Source organism: Gopherus flavomarginatus, chromosome 17 (genome assembly GCF_025201925.1).
Source record: "Gopherus flavomarginatus isolate rGopFla2 chromosome 17, rGopFla2.mat.asm, whole genome shotgun sequence".
NCBI lineage: Eukaryota > Metazoa > Chordata > Testudines > Testudinidae > Gopherus > Gopherus flavomarginatus.
The window spans coordinates 11,267,797-11,284,743 of NC_066633.1; the positions used below are offsets into that span (position 1 = coordinate 11,267,797).

Genomic DNA, 16,947 nt, shown 5'->3' on the forward strand with positions numbered 1-16,947 from the left:
AGGACACGCGTCCATGCTGATGATGGGTTCTGCTTGATAACTATCCAAAGCAGAGCAGCCCAATGCATGTTCATTTTCATCATTTGAGTCAGGTGCCACCAGCAGAAGATTGATTCTCTTTTTTTTTGGTGGTTTGGGTTCTGTGATTCTTGCATCTGAGTGTTGCTCTTTTAAGATTTTGCAAAGCATGCTCCACAACTCCTCCCTCTCAGATTCTGGATGGCACTTCAGATTCTTGAACCTTGGGTTGAGTGCTGTAGCTATCTTTAGAAATTTCACATTGGTAACGTCTTTGTATTTTGTCAAATCTGCAGTGAAAGAGTTCTTGTAACAAACATATGCTGGGTCATCACCACAGACTGCTATAACATGAAATATATAGCAGAATGTGCGTAAAACAGGGCAGGAGACATACAATTCTCCCCCAAAGAATTCAGTCACAAAATTTAACACCTTTTTTTAATGAGCATCATCAGTGTGGAAGCATGAAGGGGCATACAAATTTTCGCATATCTGGCATGTAAATACCTTGCAATGCCTGCTACGCAAGTGCCTAGCAAACACCTGTTCTCACTTTCAGGTGACACTGTAAATAAGAAGTGGGCAGCATTATCTCCCATAAATGTAAACAAACGTAATTTGTCTGAGCAACTACCCGAAAAAGAAGTAGGACTGAGTGGACTTGTAGGCTCTAAAGTTTTAGATTTTTTTATTTTTGAATGCAGGTTTTTTTTGTACATAATTCTACATCTGTAAGTTCAACTTTCATGTTAAAGAGATTGCACTACAGTACTTGTACTAGGTGGATTGAAAAATACTATTTGTTTTTTTACAGTGAAAATATTTGCAATAAAAATAAAGTGAGCACTGTACACTTTGTATTGTGTTGAGTTGAAATCAATATATTTGACAATGTAGAAAAAACGTTCACAAATATTTAACAAAATTTCAATTGGTTTTTTGAGTTAATTGTGATTAATCGACAGCCCTAATATATATGAAATTCTGAAAGTGCTTTGGCCATTTATGTATTAAGCGTTCCCATAGAACCAAATACATCTGTTTCAGATGCTGTTTTGCACTTTTCAATTCTGATTTAATTTTTAATAAATGCAAGAACTGCCATACTGGAACAAATCTAGTCCAGTATCTAGTCTGACAGCAGTCACTTCAAGATACTGAAAGGAGGTCCAAGAACCCCAACAAAATCTTGGCAATGGTCAGGTTGCTCGTGTGATGAGACCACTGCCTATCATACCTGTACTGGCTCATTGTACTCCCCTGTCTGTATCCATCTATCATCTCTTGTTCTATATTTAGGATTATAACCTCTTTCGGGTAGGGACTGTCTTTGTTCTGTATTTGTACAGCACCAAACACAATGGAGTCTTGGTCTATGGCTGGGGCTCCTAAGTGCTACAATTATACAAATACATAATAATGTAATAGGCAGTTATTGAACAAGCTGCCCCATGAAAAGTTTCTTTCTAACCTTCAGTAGTCAGAGGTCAGCTTATGTCCTGAAGCGAGAAGGTATACCTGAAGTTTTTCTTTTAATCTTTACTAATGCTGGATGTTCTTGCTATCCATATAGTACTTAAACCTTAACTGAAGTCTGAATCTTTTGCCAGTGACTATATTTTTTGGCAATTAATTTTCTGGGTTCATTAGATGAGCACAGAATTCCGGGGTGGCCATGTTATTGGTTTATAGAATAGGATGTTTACTGCTCCCTAGCCATCCTAACAGGTTTCTTTTTTGCCCATTGCTGCACACTAAGCAGAGGTCTTCACTGAGCTGTTCATAAGGGTGCCCAGCTTTTCCTCAGTTGTTACAGCTGATTTAGAACTGAGTCAGATGTATGAGTAATTAAAATTATTCCTCCCGATGTGCAATACTTTGAACACTTAAACAAGTACAGCAATTTTTCAATATGCTCTTTTATTAGTTTATGGTTTTGGGATAACATGTTCTAACGAAAAGCTCCCTCACTCGTACCCAGCTGCTATCTGGTTTGCTTTCTTTGTAAAATGGAGCACTTTCATGGATGTTACCTCCATCATGATCAGGACTACTGGGATCTTAAGAAGTGATGGAGGAATATCTGAGGCTTTGCTTCCTACACTCACAAGAAGCCAACATCTTTCCCACTTCTGAAGCAGCCACCACTAATGAAAAATTGCTTCAGCTGAGACCGTCACAAGATGCTGGAAATGGAACAGCCCGCCTCCCCATCTACTATTCTAAAGCATTTCATTACTGCTAAGCTTAGATGATGTTAAGTGGCAAGTATTATTTTACTTGAATTATGGACAGGCTCCAGGCTTTTCTACAAGCCTGAAATTTTTTTCAAAAGCCTATCAGAAATATCCTTACTCAAGTAGACACTGCCATGTTGTTGGGGAACCGTTCCTACTTCATAATTATTGAAGTGACTATCAGTTTTGGTCTAGTTACATGAAAAGTGTGAATTAAAAATATTTCATTTGAACCTGACATAATTGAGCTCAGTTTTGCATAATATCCTGTTATTTAACAATGCATGCAACAACAAGTTAAAATCAAAGGTCGGATACTTTAATAAAAGGCATGGCAAAAAAGTGCCAGAGGGAAATTTCTTACTTGCCAAATACAGACTAGGTGATTGTGCAACATGCAGGAATTTCCAGTCCAGAGACTGATAAAGTGTGTGCCCCATGGTAGAGAGGGATTCATTCTTCTCTTTTCCCCTCCCCAATGCAACTGGTCTGTTAATTTCTTCATTCTAAGGGCATAAATACATGCCACAATCTTATTTTGGCAGATTAGTGAAGCAAGTAAACATGCAGAATTTATTATTACTATACGATTGATATTTACTTAAGGGTAAGAAGATTAAAGTCAGGTTTGTTTTCACATAAGCTTTTTCATACAATCATCCCTCACCCTTAAATATAGTAAGCTTGACTATTCATTGCCATTTCCACTTCAGAGACGCTAAATGCAAGGAAGACAAGGCTGTTGCAGAGAAGCTAAATGAATTTTCCACATTGGTCTTCGCTGTACAGGACGTGAGGGAGATTCCTACAAAGAATGGCTCAAGTGTGGGAGACAAATCCAGTGAACTCTCCCAGACTGAGATGGCTTTGGAACACGTTGATGAATTAAACAATAAGCCACCAGGACCACAGGGTATTCACCCAGGAGTTCTGAAGGAATTCAAATATGGAACTGCAGAACTATTAACTGTGGTATGTAACCTATTGCTTAAAATCAGCCTCTGTATCAGATGATTAGAGGCTACCTAATGTAATGCTTATTTCAAAAAAAGGCTCCAGAGGCAATCCCAGCAGCTACGAGTAGGTAAGTCTAACTTCAGAAGACGACAAATTGGTTGAAACTTTAGTAAAGAACGAAATTATCAGACATACATAAACCCAGTATGTCGGGGAAGAGCCAACATAGCTTTTGCAAAGGGAAATCACGCCCGACCAATCTATTAGAATTAGCTGAGGTGGTCAACAAGTATACGGACAAGGGCGATCCAGTTGACATAGTGTACTTGAACTTTCAGAAAGCCTCTGACAAGGTCCCACACCAAAGGCTCTTAAGCAAAGTAAGTAGTCATGGGATAAGAGGGAAAGTCCTCTCATGGAGCGGTAACTGGATAAGAGATAGGAAACAAAGGGCAGGAATAAATGGTCAGTTTTCACAATGGGAAGAGGTAAATAGCGTGGTCTCCCAAGGATCTGTACTGAGACCTGTGCTGCTCAACATAGTCATAAGTGAGCTGGAAAAGAGGGTGAACAGTGAGGTTGCAAAATTTGCACAATTCAAAATGATTCAAGATAGTTAAGTGCAAGCTGAGAGCAAAAAGTTAAAGGGTTCTCACAAAACTGGATGACTAGACAACAAAAATGTCAGCTGAAACTCAATGCTGATAAGTGCAAAGCAATGCATATTGGAAAAATAAACCCAAACATACATACAAAATGATGGGTTCTAAATTAGTTACGACTCCAAAAAGAGTTCTTGGATAGATCTCTGAAAACATCTGCTTAATATGGAGTGGCAATAAAAAAAAACTAATAGAATGTCAGGATCCATTAGGAAAGGGATAAATAAGACAGAAAATATTACAATGCCACTATATAAATCCATGGTAGGCCACACCTTGAATTTTGCATGCAGTTCTGGTTGCCCATGTCTAAAAAGATTAGAATTGGAAAAAGTGCAGAGAAGGGCAACAAAAATGATGAGTATGGAACAGCTTCCATATGAGGACAGATTAAAAAGACTGCGATTGCTCAGCTTAGAAAAGACTAAGGGGCAATATGACATAGGTCTATAAAATTGTGAATGTTATGGAGAAAGTGAATAGGGAAGTGTTATTTACCCCTTCACATAACACTAGAACCAAACACAAGAAAGTACTACTTAACACAATGCCAAAAGTGATGTTTTAAAGGCCAAAAGTATAACTGGGTTCAAAAAAGAACTATATATAAGTTCATGGTGAGTAGGTCCATTAATGGCTATTAGCCAAGATGGTCAGGAATTCAATTTCATAACTGCATATCCCTAAGCCTCTGACTGCCAGAAGCTGGGACTGGACAACACGGGCTGGATCACCACATCATTCCTTCTCAAGCATCTGGAAGTGGCCACTGTCGGAAGGCAAGAGATTGGGCTAGATGAACCATTAGTCTGACCCAATATGGCTGTTCTTATGGTCACTGCAGTCAGTAAAATATTTTTCAGCTCTCACTGGAAGAAGTGCTAGGCCCTATCACTGAACACTGTAGGCAGCATAATTCTGGAATGGAGGAAAACTCCAGAAACACTCTCATTAGAGACGTATGCCCATAATCAGACATTTGATTTTGTTGCATTTCAGAAGAAATGAAGTACGGAACCACTGGAAGGGAAAGAGGGGCCATTACGACTAACTGGATCACAATGAATATCCTAAGCACTTATGGTCTAGTCAAAAAAAGTTTTGGTTGGCCTAGTAAGGCAACTAGTAGCACTCTGAAGAGGCCCATTTTGGTTACGAAAGAGCATCAGGTTTGAACAGTTCACTGGTTAAATTGGTAACACAGTTTTGCCATACAGAAGACCAGGATACAAAGAATTAGAACCGGTTTCTTTCTCTCATAGCAGAGCATTGGAAGTACTGAAAAAAAATGATGCTTTAGCCCAGATGGAAGGGTGCTGGTCTCACAGGAACACACTCCTTCCTTCAGCAACCATATATATGTGTGTGTGTGTACACACACACACACAAGAGGAAATATCCCACTGAACTTAATAGGAAGCACGTGGCAGCTCCTCTTTTGGACACACATGGCTGATATGGAGGAAGGAGTGGGTTATGGGAAATCTGACAGCTGAGACAACAGCAGGCCAGGAGCGTCTCTCCCATGCCCCAGGGTGATTCCTCAGAAGGAAGACTAAGGAAGAGACAGTCCATCTATCTTATCAGCACCATGTCACCTCCATTTCCCAAGGCAATTAAGAATTAACAGAGATGAGGGGGATTTTTCCTTCCACAGGTGAAACCCTAGGCTGAGACTTTGTTTGCCTGCCTGCATCCCTCCCCAGTGCTGCTCTGATGTTGACCCACATTAAAGCATTACCCCAATCACAAAAAAAATCCAGTGACTGAAAGTTCATCTACATTTAGAGAGAGATAGTTATGATTATATGCAAAATTTCAAAGTCTGAACAGTATATTTGCAGAAAAGAATCACATGGCAAGGGTACCTTTGTCAGGCAAAAAAACCCCGGAACTATAAGTAGTAATATTCTAATCTGGTGAGGAAAAGGAAACCACAGCCCCTTTGATACAACCGCTGCAACAAAGAAGTGAGAGCTTTTTGTGCTGTAAAGCAGCAAGTAATAAAACACACTGTTCCAACAGCAGTGCACAACTGATGACACAGATTCGTATGGACATACGCATCCATTCTGACTTCTGTAGCACCAGAAACACAGCAAAAATTAACAAAGAAGTCAAACTACCAGCAAGGAAAACATTTGTAGTGATTCACAAGGATATTTTAAATAATGGAATATTAATACAATATAGGGATCAGACAAGGTAGTCTATCTAGTCCAGTATTTTGACTCAAACCATGGCCACCACCAGATGCATCGGAGAAAGGGTTAAGAAATACTGTAATGGATAAATATGGAATAATCTTCCCACTAGGAATTAGGAAGGAATTGCTTTGAGCAGGGCGTTCTTGCTTTGAGCAGGGGGTTGGACTAGATGACCTCCTGAGGTCCCTTCCAACCCTGATATTCTAGGATTTTGTGACCCCCATCAGCTTCCTCTCTTAAATCTGTCTTTAAAACTTGTGCTGAGATGCATACATAATCAGCTGTCATGCAGTGACTGCTGCCCGTTACACTTGTTATAATCATCTCACAGCTACCATGCGCTATCACCTACCTGTCATTTACCGTTTTATTTGTAGACTGTAAGCAATTTCAGGCAGGAACTGTCTTTTTGTTATGTGTACATAGTCCCCAACCCAATGGTGCCTCATTTACAATACAAATGTTAAATAGTTCTATTACTTAGCTAAATCTCTAAAAACTAGTAAGTTGATAATATCCCTTGTAGAATGTATCATTTTGTCAGTTGAAAATATGTTTTGTACTATCTGAACAAGATTAAACAGCACAGGAATTCTTGTGTATAATCTCAACACAAAATTATCCACCAACTAATCTCAGCTATTTCTACAATAAATGCAAAATTGATCCATGTCCACAAATAAACATTCCTGAATGCTATATCTGAAATACCTATTGTCAAAAAATAGCCAGCTTACCTCCATCATCCAGGGGCCTTTTTTGTACTCCATAACCATAGACAGAGGGGTCCACCAGTGGCGTGGTATTATTCAAGTGAGGAATATCTCCAATTTTAGCAGCAATCTGTTGAAGCAGATTTTTTTTAAAACAATTAGCATGCATGAAATGTCAGCCACAGCAACTGAACTTTGGTCCTTGCTGTCCACTAGAAGACTTGCTCCTGTTATTATTTTGTCTTTTTAGCTACTAAAATCAGAGTTTTCATGGTGCAAAGATGAAGAAAACCTGCAATTTACTTCACAAGGTATCAGAAGTAAGCAAAAATAGTTATTTTCATTTCAATGAGTTCTTTGCCCAGCTTTGTTTCCTGTACCATGTCAGACATTTATTTAAAGATCAAATGTTAACAACAGAGGATGGTCCAGTGGTTAGGGTGTTAGCCTGAGACTCAGCAGCCCAATTCCGTGCTCTGCAACAGACTCCTCTGTGATGTCAAGTAAGTCACTTGTCTCTCTGTGCCTCATTTCCTCACCTGTACAATGGGGATAGTAGCACTTCTTAATTCACAGGGGTGTTACAAGGATAACTACATTAAAGCTTATGAGGTGTGCAGATACTATAGCAATGGGGCCAGACAAATAACTAAAATAGATGTAGGGACACCAAGACACTATCCTAGTTTTTTTTAAAAGGGATTTTTGTTAATAAGAACAGTATAAAGTACATGAACTGATGCTTTGTGCAAAACCTGATGAATGTTCAGAGCGGTGTCTTATTCTATATTGTTCCCCTCATTCTTTTCCAAGGAAAAACATTTCAACAGGCTCTGTATTAAGAGTCTGATGGAGGATTTAGTTCAGAAGTAGCAGAAACAATCAATCATTTCCACACAATCAGTCCTGATATCAGATTACTACTAATTGGGATTTCAGTAGAGAATAAGCAACACGAACAAATTTTAAATATCTTTCTACATAGATGTTCTTCATAATGAAGGGAAGAGAGATGGAAAAATATAACCAAAGGTGATTCTAAAATGTAGCTTTCCTTGCAACACTTGACACACATCTACAAGGGTTCAAGCTGCTGACACTACCAACAGCTGCAGAGGAAAAGCTGGCTGTCCAAAATTCAGGACCTGAAGTAAAGTAAAGTAGAAAGCTCTTTGTAATATGGACTTCTGTTACACTAAGGCACTGCTTTTCAGTTCACTCTTAAACATCATACACACACACCCCCCATTTGTTCTACTTATAGTGAATGAAAATGGCCTTTGGTTGTCTTTAGTCCGCCCCCTCCCTTATAAAAAAATATATTAACAGTATCAGGAATGCAAGTTCTAAAAGAAGTTCTTGATTTCCCTCTTTTTCTATTGTATTTCTGTGATCTCCAAGGGGGGAACTTGCATGCACACCCAGAAATTAACACAGGCAGCTGAAAACCACGTTGAATCTTTTCTAGAACAAAAGAACCCTCTTTCACAGAAGAGAAAGGAGTGGTCAGTCTTAGGCGGTCTAGTTTCTTTTTAATATATGGAATAATGCAGTGCCAGATAATGCTGCAATTAGAGAGACTGACACCAAACAACTCAGGCATGGTTTATTTGTGTCACCCAAGACCATTGGCTTCATGTAAATACGATCGTAGGGATCACATTAATATGTACTGTCCACCTCCCCACATGTGCCTTCTTATGTAACTTGTCATATTCCATACCATGACACATTTCGGGCCCTCCTCCCACCTGCTATCCCTCGCTTGGTTGCTTTATTAAAGCTATTTCAAATACCACTTCAATACTGAAAAATAAAGATTAACATCAGTTTCTGGAATCTACTAACAGCTCTTATGTAGTAATTTATAATCCACAGATCTGCAAAAGACTGGGTCTGCCAGTCCTAACATACTGTGACATGTTACCGATATGTTTTAACAGGTTCACTGAGAATAGTCTACCATTTAAAAAAAAATTGAACAAAATAACTGTTAATTTTCAATTTCCACAATTGAATTTATACTTTAAATAGTTCATTTGGTCCAAATCCTGCCCTTGGCTACACCTGTGCTGTTTCCCCATCCACCTTGCTAAGAGCCAAAAATTAGGGCAGAATTTGGCCCCCAGAAACTAGACTAAAATTCAAAGTCAGCATTTTCACAATGCACAATTATTTCAAGTTGGTCAAGGCTTATGAAAATGTAAAAGATATATTTTTAAAGACCACTGTTGGATTATACAGGGACCACTGACCAATTCTTTGCCACAGGAGAAAAACAATCAAAAAGTAAAGTTATCAAACATTTAGAATAGATGCAGCAGTTACATTAGATTTTAATTTCTCTTGTTTTAAGTTACAAAAGGAGCCTTGTTTATTACTACAGGTTCTGCAAGAAGATAATTAAGCAAGCTGAAGCTAGGAAATTAACAAAAGCATGCAGCCCTAGCCCTTATCTGACTGGGTGACCTTGAGTAATGTACTGCCAGCTACTGCATTCACCCCTCTAGACGTCATTCTCCATTCCCCCTATATAAAAGCCTTTATTCAGTTTAATTATAAAGTGTGTTGTAGAAACATTACTAAAGCAGAAATTATTTCTCTGATTCTCCCACTTTTGGGATTTGGCTGGCCATTCAAAACCTGAGCTACACATTTGCAGGAGTACAGTCATGGAAAAAAGCGATAGTTGTACGTGCTTTTCTATTTACAATGAAGGTACAAAATGAAGTTATTTTTTAAAATTGAAGTATTCCTAGTAGTTAGGGAGGCATATGACCTGGTGCCTTTCATCCTTCTTTTACAATATTGTTTAAGGATTTAAAATCCATCCATGTGCACAAGATGAAAGTTTCAATGGCAAGTGTGGTAGGACCGAAACCATCAACTTCTACAGAATTTAGTCTAAGTTTCTAGTTTACGGCTACAAAAAGATAATCTTTCACATGTTAACAATACAAGTCAGTGAAGTATTATTGCCCTGAGTCTTCAAACCGCTCCAGCGCCTCCACGGCTGCTCATGTTTGTCAAGCAGAATACTGAAGGGAATGTGATTTGCTTCAGTTTCTCAACTGCTATCCAGAACCCTGTGAGGAGTGGTAAAACTGTCCAAAACCATGTAAATTTTGTTTTGCCTTAACTGGGAAAACTAGCTGCAACAGCAAAGACCAGCTATTAATTTATTCAAAGAGAATCTAAGAGAGAATCTAAGGGGGGGAGGGGAGGAAAGGGAGATGCAGAATAGCTGACACCTTCCTTCCCCTTCCCCCATCCCTAGGAGCCCAGAAAAGGGACGAAGAGGCAGAGAAGTATCTCACTTCCAAAGGAGTGGTTGGAGTGTTCCTTCTGCCCCCCTGTTTTGTTTTTTTTAATTAAAAAAAGGAGACCTAGAAGGTAGAGCCTGATATGAAAAATGGAGTTTACACACAGGGCCCTGATGGGACCATGATAAAAATCCCAGCACCTAAGGTTGGCAGGACAAGCGCTTACCAGCCCATTACCCATCACATCACATCAACGATGGGGCCGCCAACTTTGCCTTGTGTCTTCCTCTAGATAGCTAATTTAAACCACTGGCTAGTAAGTATCTGGTTAATTTCTCAAATTTAGATTTTTATGATGTAATCTTACAATGCAAATCACTTCACAGCAAAAGTGTCGTGTGCACGTGGAGAAGGGACTAGCACCATACGAACAGGAATGATTTATTACAAGGTGAGACTGTTAAGGAGGGGAAGGGAATAAATCAAGTTGTTAATACAAGTTGTATTACTCCTTTAAGTAATGTAAGTGTTTAACACACAAAAGCAATACAATTCCAAATTACAGTATCAGCAGCCTCCCTATGTAGGCTGGCTACTGCATGTGTCAGTCTGCTAATCCACTAATCTCAGATCCCCTATGGAGGGCAGGGAGAACATGTGTCTCAAAGCCTCAGCATACATTTGAAATAATTTTTTGGTTTGTAGGTTTGTATCAGAAATTTGACACTATTATTATAAAAAAGAAAGAGAGTTCACCTAGGACAACCCAATAAAGCAACACAACTCATTTCTTTGAAAGGTTCTACAGACTTCTGTGGTTGCTAGATCATTTCACAATGTCTAAGCTTGCAGTTACTGTGGCTGATCATCCTGCAGGTCTACTGACCTGAATATTTAGTTGCCCACAATACCGATGGTACAACCCAGATGTACAATACTATAACCTATATGAGAAGTGAAAGTAGACCTCCAGCATATTTAGATTAACAGTCGTATATGCAGTTTTAGCTCAAAATTGATTCAAAACCACAAGAGAGGGGAATTTACATCAATAACCCAGGGGCCAAAGCAGAGCTGTAGCAGCTCTATGGTTTGCATGATTTTAAGTGAACACAGTTCATAAAAAGGTACCATATTGTTGAAATACACCCTCCCCCCAATGATATCTGCCTACAGAAGAGGTATGGCATGGACAAGTACCATGCAAACTTTCCTAATTTCAACCAAAATCTTAGACACCATCTTTAGGGACAAGACAGCAGAATCTGTCTCTACACTCCATCCAACAAGAACACCAGAGGTGTGAACTGTGATAGTTGGATTTGTGAAGTACACAATTGCCCACTAGGAAGTGAACCAAGACCACCTCATTTCATATTGGTCACTGAGACCTCAGCGACAAGGATTTAGTCACATCACACCTGGGCACAAGCCAAACTACTTGTACTCAATTACTAAATGCCCTTCACAGCTATTAAGATACACCTCTACCCCGATATAACGCTGTCCTCGGGAGCCAAAAAAATCTTACCATGTTCTAGGTGAAACCGCATTATATTGAACTTACTTTGATTCGCCGGAGTGTGCAGAACCCCCCCTCCGGAGCACTGCTTTACCACGTTATAGCCAAATTCATGTTATATCGGGTCGCGTTATATCAGGGCAGAGGTGTAGTGAGCTTGATTTTAAGATCTACTTTTTGCCCAGAATCAAGAACTCTTCCCCCTCCCCCAAAGCACACTGAACAAAGCTGTCAAGCCAGGCAGCATACAATCATCTTACAGAATTGCAGACCAATTACTCAACTACCAAAACTTGAGGGAACCCACATTTATCAGAGAAATGTATGTCCATTGATAAAGGCCTGTAAAGCATACTGTTTCTAGGACACTTCATTTGAAGCAGATGGCTTTGAAGACTTTAAAAGCTTAGACTAGAGTAACTCAGTACATTCTGGGCCTAGGGATACCAATTTATTCATTCCTCTATAAAAGAAAAGCCAATTTACAATTAATGGAGTTTAATGCTCCATTTTCTCTGGGCACAAGAGTGTGGAACAATCTTACCATAACCCACAAATCTGACAGGGCAGCCATATAGGATAAGTGATCAACTTTCACTGATATACCCGGGTCAATACAGTCACAGAAATTCCCCCTTCACATTTAACTTGTTATTGATCCAGTGAATGGTGCATTTCAGTATGAGTTCAGTATGTTTCCAATGAGGTACTCAGTTTCCTTTCAAAAAGCCACAAATGATCAGCAAATAATGGAAATTTTTCTTCTACCTGAGCAGGCTGTCCAAGATAAAGTCCATCCATTACTTAAGTACAGGCAGAAAACATTCTCAAATACTCAAAATGACTTTTGGCAGCTGGAGGCCTTCAGTAAGAGGTCCAGATTATGACATGTGTCTACGATATTTCCCAATACAACAGCCTCTAAAGGTTAACAAACTGATGCTAACAGGAAGACTCAGACATCAGCGTACAGTCAAGTTGACACAGCTGTCGTAGAAACTGAAAAATCTGATTTGCAGCCTTGTCTGGGTCACTGCAGATGAGAGCTACCTATTGCATATTGTAAAACATGACTAAGATGTGGTGCTTTGGATCAACAGCTGAAAAGCAGTAAGTCGCAGATCATTTTGGTCTTTCTGAAAAAAGTAGATGACGTGCTACCTAAAACAGCCAGTGTCTTTGCACAATTCTCTGAAGACTAGATTAAAAAAATAATATTCGCTACCATATTGGGTTTATGACTGAGTTGTACAAAATGGTGAGCCTTTTCATTTCATTAGAACAATAGCTCGAAAGGTTTTATGATCCAACTTATTTCTCCAGGAGCTGGGCAACAGGGAGATCTTATCCCCCACCACCCCAGCAACACTGGAAAGTGACAGTAAGACCACACAGAATCTTCAAGACTTGCTTCTAGTAGTTAGCCATGTTATGTCCTGTTGGGATGTAAATAACCACAATGAACAAGTTGCATTTAACATCTGCGATAAATATGGAATGAGAAAGATGATGAATACACAGCAATGAATTTTGCACAACTAGCAAAACCCACAAGGCAGTGGCCACTTGTCTCTGAAATCACTTTTCATAAACTCACACGCTGCTAAGGAGCACTATAATTTCTCAGCCACCCTAGATTTTATGCAGAAAAGTTGTTTGGATTTGAAACCCTCTCCACCAATCTTTGAATGTTTTTGTTTCAGAATCACAGAAGTTACACTTTTCCACCTCTTCTGGGATGGATGCTAACCGCTAATTATAAATACAGTATTTCCCCTATATTATAGTTTAAATTGACTTGTCTAGACTAGTCTTAAGAACCCTTAAAAAAAAAACATGTGAATGCTTATTTCTATTCATTCCACCAAGGAAAATGTTGTAAATTAGTATTTCTTTACAAAATAGCCACTTTCTATGTCATAAGCCCAACTACTGAACTGCAAAGTAACAATATCTCCCAAAAGCCCACAGAACCTGCACCTCTAGCTGTCTGACCTCCTTCAACCCTGCATCCACATAAACCCCTTAGGGGTTTATTTCTCCCCTCTCACCCCACACGTCCTAATTACTACAGAGGGGAGCTGTTTTCAGAAGCACTCTGGTCTCCTGGGTGATGCAAGGCGCTGCACAGACACTTTTTTCCAGAGAGAAAGTTGGGCGGGTGGTGAACAAGGCCTGAGAGACCCACGGGACTAGTCTCCCCAGCTCCCCACAACCTGTCCCAGCGCTCCCCGCCCACCCAGGCTGCGCCCAGCGCGCCCGCCCAAGCCATCCCCACTCCCCCCTCGCTCCAGCCCCCCGGGCCCTTCCCCAGAAGGAGGCGCAGGCCGCTCCACCCTGTGCCCCACTAACCACCTGGCCGGGCCGCCCCGCTCCCTCTCCCGCCCCGAGGCCTAGCAGCGGCTCCGAGGCCTCCTCCTGTGCCCGGGCTCCGTTACCTGGCGGACCCGGTGCAAAGCGTCGGCGAAGCCCTCGGGTTTAATCCCCACTGGAGCCGCGCTCTGCCCCTGCGCCAGCTCCGCCATTACACGCGCCAGCCACCCCCACCACTACCGCCGCCGCCGCCGCTCCGTCCTGCCTGCCTCTTTCCGCCGCCTGGGCACCCGTACCCGGAAAAGGAAAGGCCCCAGACTTCCGCCGGAAACAGAGGGGGAAGGGAACCTCAAGCCTCGGAGGTAGGGGGCTTTCACAATGACGTAAGCGCCCCGCCAGAACGAGGCTGCTTCCGGCGCGTGCAGCCCTTGCTCGGGGGCGGTGCTTCCCGTGCGCCGCTGGCTCCACATGGCTCCTTATGGGGAGAGGCGTGGACTGAGGCCCGCACTCACCCATCCCAGGGAGAGCCACTCGCCTCATTGCCCTGCCTTATTTATAGCGTGGCTCATTAGCATCTTAATTAATGACCATGACAGTTCTAGATCATATAGTCCTGCCATGAGTGCAGGGCACTGGGCTAGAGGACTTCACGAGGTCCCGTCCAGTCCTATGAGTCATCAGCATATCACACACTTATACCAAGCCAGCAGGGGTGGCTGCCCATGAAGTGTCCCAGCTTGCTACAATTTGGTCTGTGCAACCCCTGCCTCCCCCATACAAGGCCCCCAAATCATGGCTGGGTCCCCAGGGCATCATAATGTGACACAGTGATGCAATGTGGTTCTTGCTGCTGTTCTATTAGAAAGAAAAAAAACAACCCTAGACCAGCATCTCTCAGTCACATACAGGGAGGTCTTCCAAGGGGTACATCAGCTCATCTAGATATTTTCCTAGCTTTACAACAGGCTACATACAAAGCATGAGCAAAGTGTCATACAGACAATGACTTGCTTATACTGCTCTCTCTATATATTATACACTGAAATGCAAGTACAATATTTATATTCTAATGGATTTTTTATAATGATATGGTAAAAATGAGTTCAGTAATACTGTGGGTGTGACACTTTTGTATTTTTAGGTCTGATTTTGTAAGCAAGTAGTTTTTAAGTGAGGTGAAACTTGGGGGCACACAAGACAAATCAGACTCCTGAAGGGGTACAGTAGTCTGGAAAGGTTAACAGCCATTGCATTAGTGTGTTGCAGTGCAAGTCACCATCTGTGGATAGCAGAGCCTATGAGCACAGAACTATTTTCCAGAAAAAGAGCCTTTTTGCTCCACGGATGCTGTCTGGGGCTGCTATGGATGGGCCTAAATTACTATTTCTGCTCATGCAAGATGCCTAAGAATGTCCAGTCACTCTGCTCTGTCCCCAGGCATTTCTCCAGCATCCCCACTCACTCCTGACATGACACTGGCTAGTACTACCCACCTAAACATCCCCATTCCAAGCTATCCCAGCGGAGCAATTAGCAATGCGCGTCTCTGGGCTTTCCGATGAAAATAAATACATTTTCCTCCTTTTTCCATTGCTCCAGTTTCCTTGTCACCTCTCATGCATGTATCCTGAGAATCTAGCTTCCAAGGCAGAACTATTCCTATCCTATTAAAGGTTGGTTGAATTCTAAAATATATGTTGCAGTCATGGATTCAGAGACACTAAAATAGCCAGATCAGAATCTGCACTGTTAAAAGAGATGTCAACATTAGAATTTGTAGTCATGTTTTAACAGATGTTAATTAACAGGATTGTACATTCTAGTCTTGACAGGTGTCAGGGGGTCCACTCACCACTGGTGGCACCTCCTCCTGGCCATCCTGGAAATTAGCTCTGCCAGACATTGCACCCTCCTCTCACGGTCTCTCCCACCATCCTTTCATCCTGCAGCCCCTCTTGCTCCTGGAACTGCAGTCTCCTTTTTGTGTCTCAGCCAGGTCACAACATGGTTCCCTATTCCAGGGGGAGTGTAACAAAGTCTTTCCCAGACCAAATCATCCCAGGCAGTCTACTTCTGCCTGGTATGTGCCATGTCCCCTGTAACTGGTAGGGGAACCCAGGCCTGCACTGTCCTCCCTTACTGCTTTTCCCTGAGCCTTTTCCACCCTTCCACCCTCTCTGGGTTTGTCAGCCTCCCAACTCCCTCTTCTCAGGAAGTAACTGTAGACTACCCTCTAGCCCAATGGTTCTTCTCAACCTATTTACCATTGTGGGTTATATATGCAGCTCTCTATGTGTGTTGCATGGGCCACATCCACAAAATATATATCCTACCTGCATAGCCTTGAGGATGTCATATGGGCCACAGCTGCATGCTGACTGGGCTGCAAGTGGCCCATGAGTTGAGACCCACTGCTCTAGCCCCTTATTGAGAAACCCTCCTCCCAAGAAGCAACTGCAACCTACTTCCTTGCAACCCCCTTCTACTTTCAGCTCCTGAGCTTCATACAGGCCTTTCCTGTTCCTCCTCAGCTGGATGCTATCAGTAAGTAGGTCCCAGTCTGCCCTGTCTTCTCCTCCAGGTGCAGCCTGTGGAGTTAATAGGCCTACCTGGGCACCTTAACCCCTTCCAGTTCTGTGTGGGGCAGATGACCCATCACAACAGGGAACAAACAGTTGTTGCAAGTTTTGTTTAACACTAGTAAGGAATGTTTGCATCATGTCTGCACTAGACTTTCCAGTGGCATTTGTTAATGTGCGTTAAAACCAGATTAAAGATTCAAGTGTGAAATGTGTGAACATGCAGCGCCACGGCATGTTGAGAGACACATCAGTCATAGCGACATCATGTCAGAGACTTGTGTCCACTACACTCAGGTACAACAGTGACTGACAGACCTCAGAGGTGGCACTGCTCTAGGTGTTCAGGGATTTGTATTACATTGGCATGATTATGGTTTACACATCAACTGTTGTCTCAGCCAAGTGATGCTCTCTGAAAGCCTGAATATCCTGTCTATCAAGATCCCTGGATTATATGAGGACTCCAAGAG

The 16,947-nt window shown here is 41.6% G+C and overlaps 1 protein-coding gene across 11 annotated transcripts in view; it reads right to left on the reverse strand.

Moving 5' to 3' along the window:
* Positions 1 to 14,365, reverse strand: part of FUBP3 (far upstream element binding protein 3) — a 57,346-nt gene extending 42,981 nt beyond the window's left edge. For 5 of the 11 annotated variants that reach the window (XM_050926143.1, XM_050926141.1, XM_050926138.1 and 2 more), the window contains exons 1-2: positions 14,021 to 14,158; positions 6,822 to 6,927 (exon numbers count right to left, since the gene is read on the reverse strand). In XM_050926143.1, the coding sequence (XP_050782100.1) occupies positions 6,822 to 6,927; positions 14,021 to 14,107 (193 nt within the window). In that variant the 5' untranslated portion in view covers positions 14,108 to 14,158. The other 6 variants (XM_050926144.1, XM_050926140.1, XM_050926139.1 and 3 more) reach the window with 3 other exon arrangements.
* Positions 14,366 to 16,947: the final 2,582 nt, after the last annotated feature.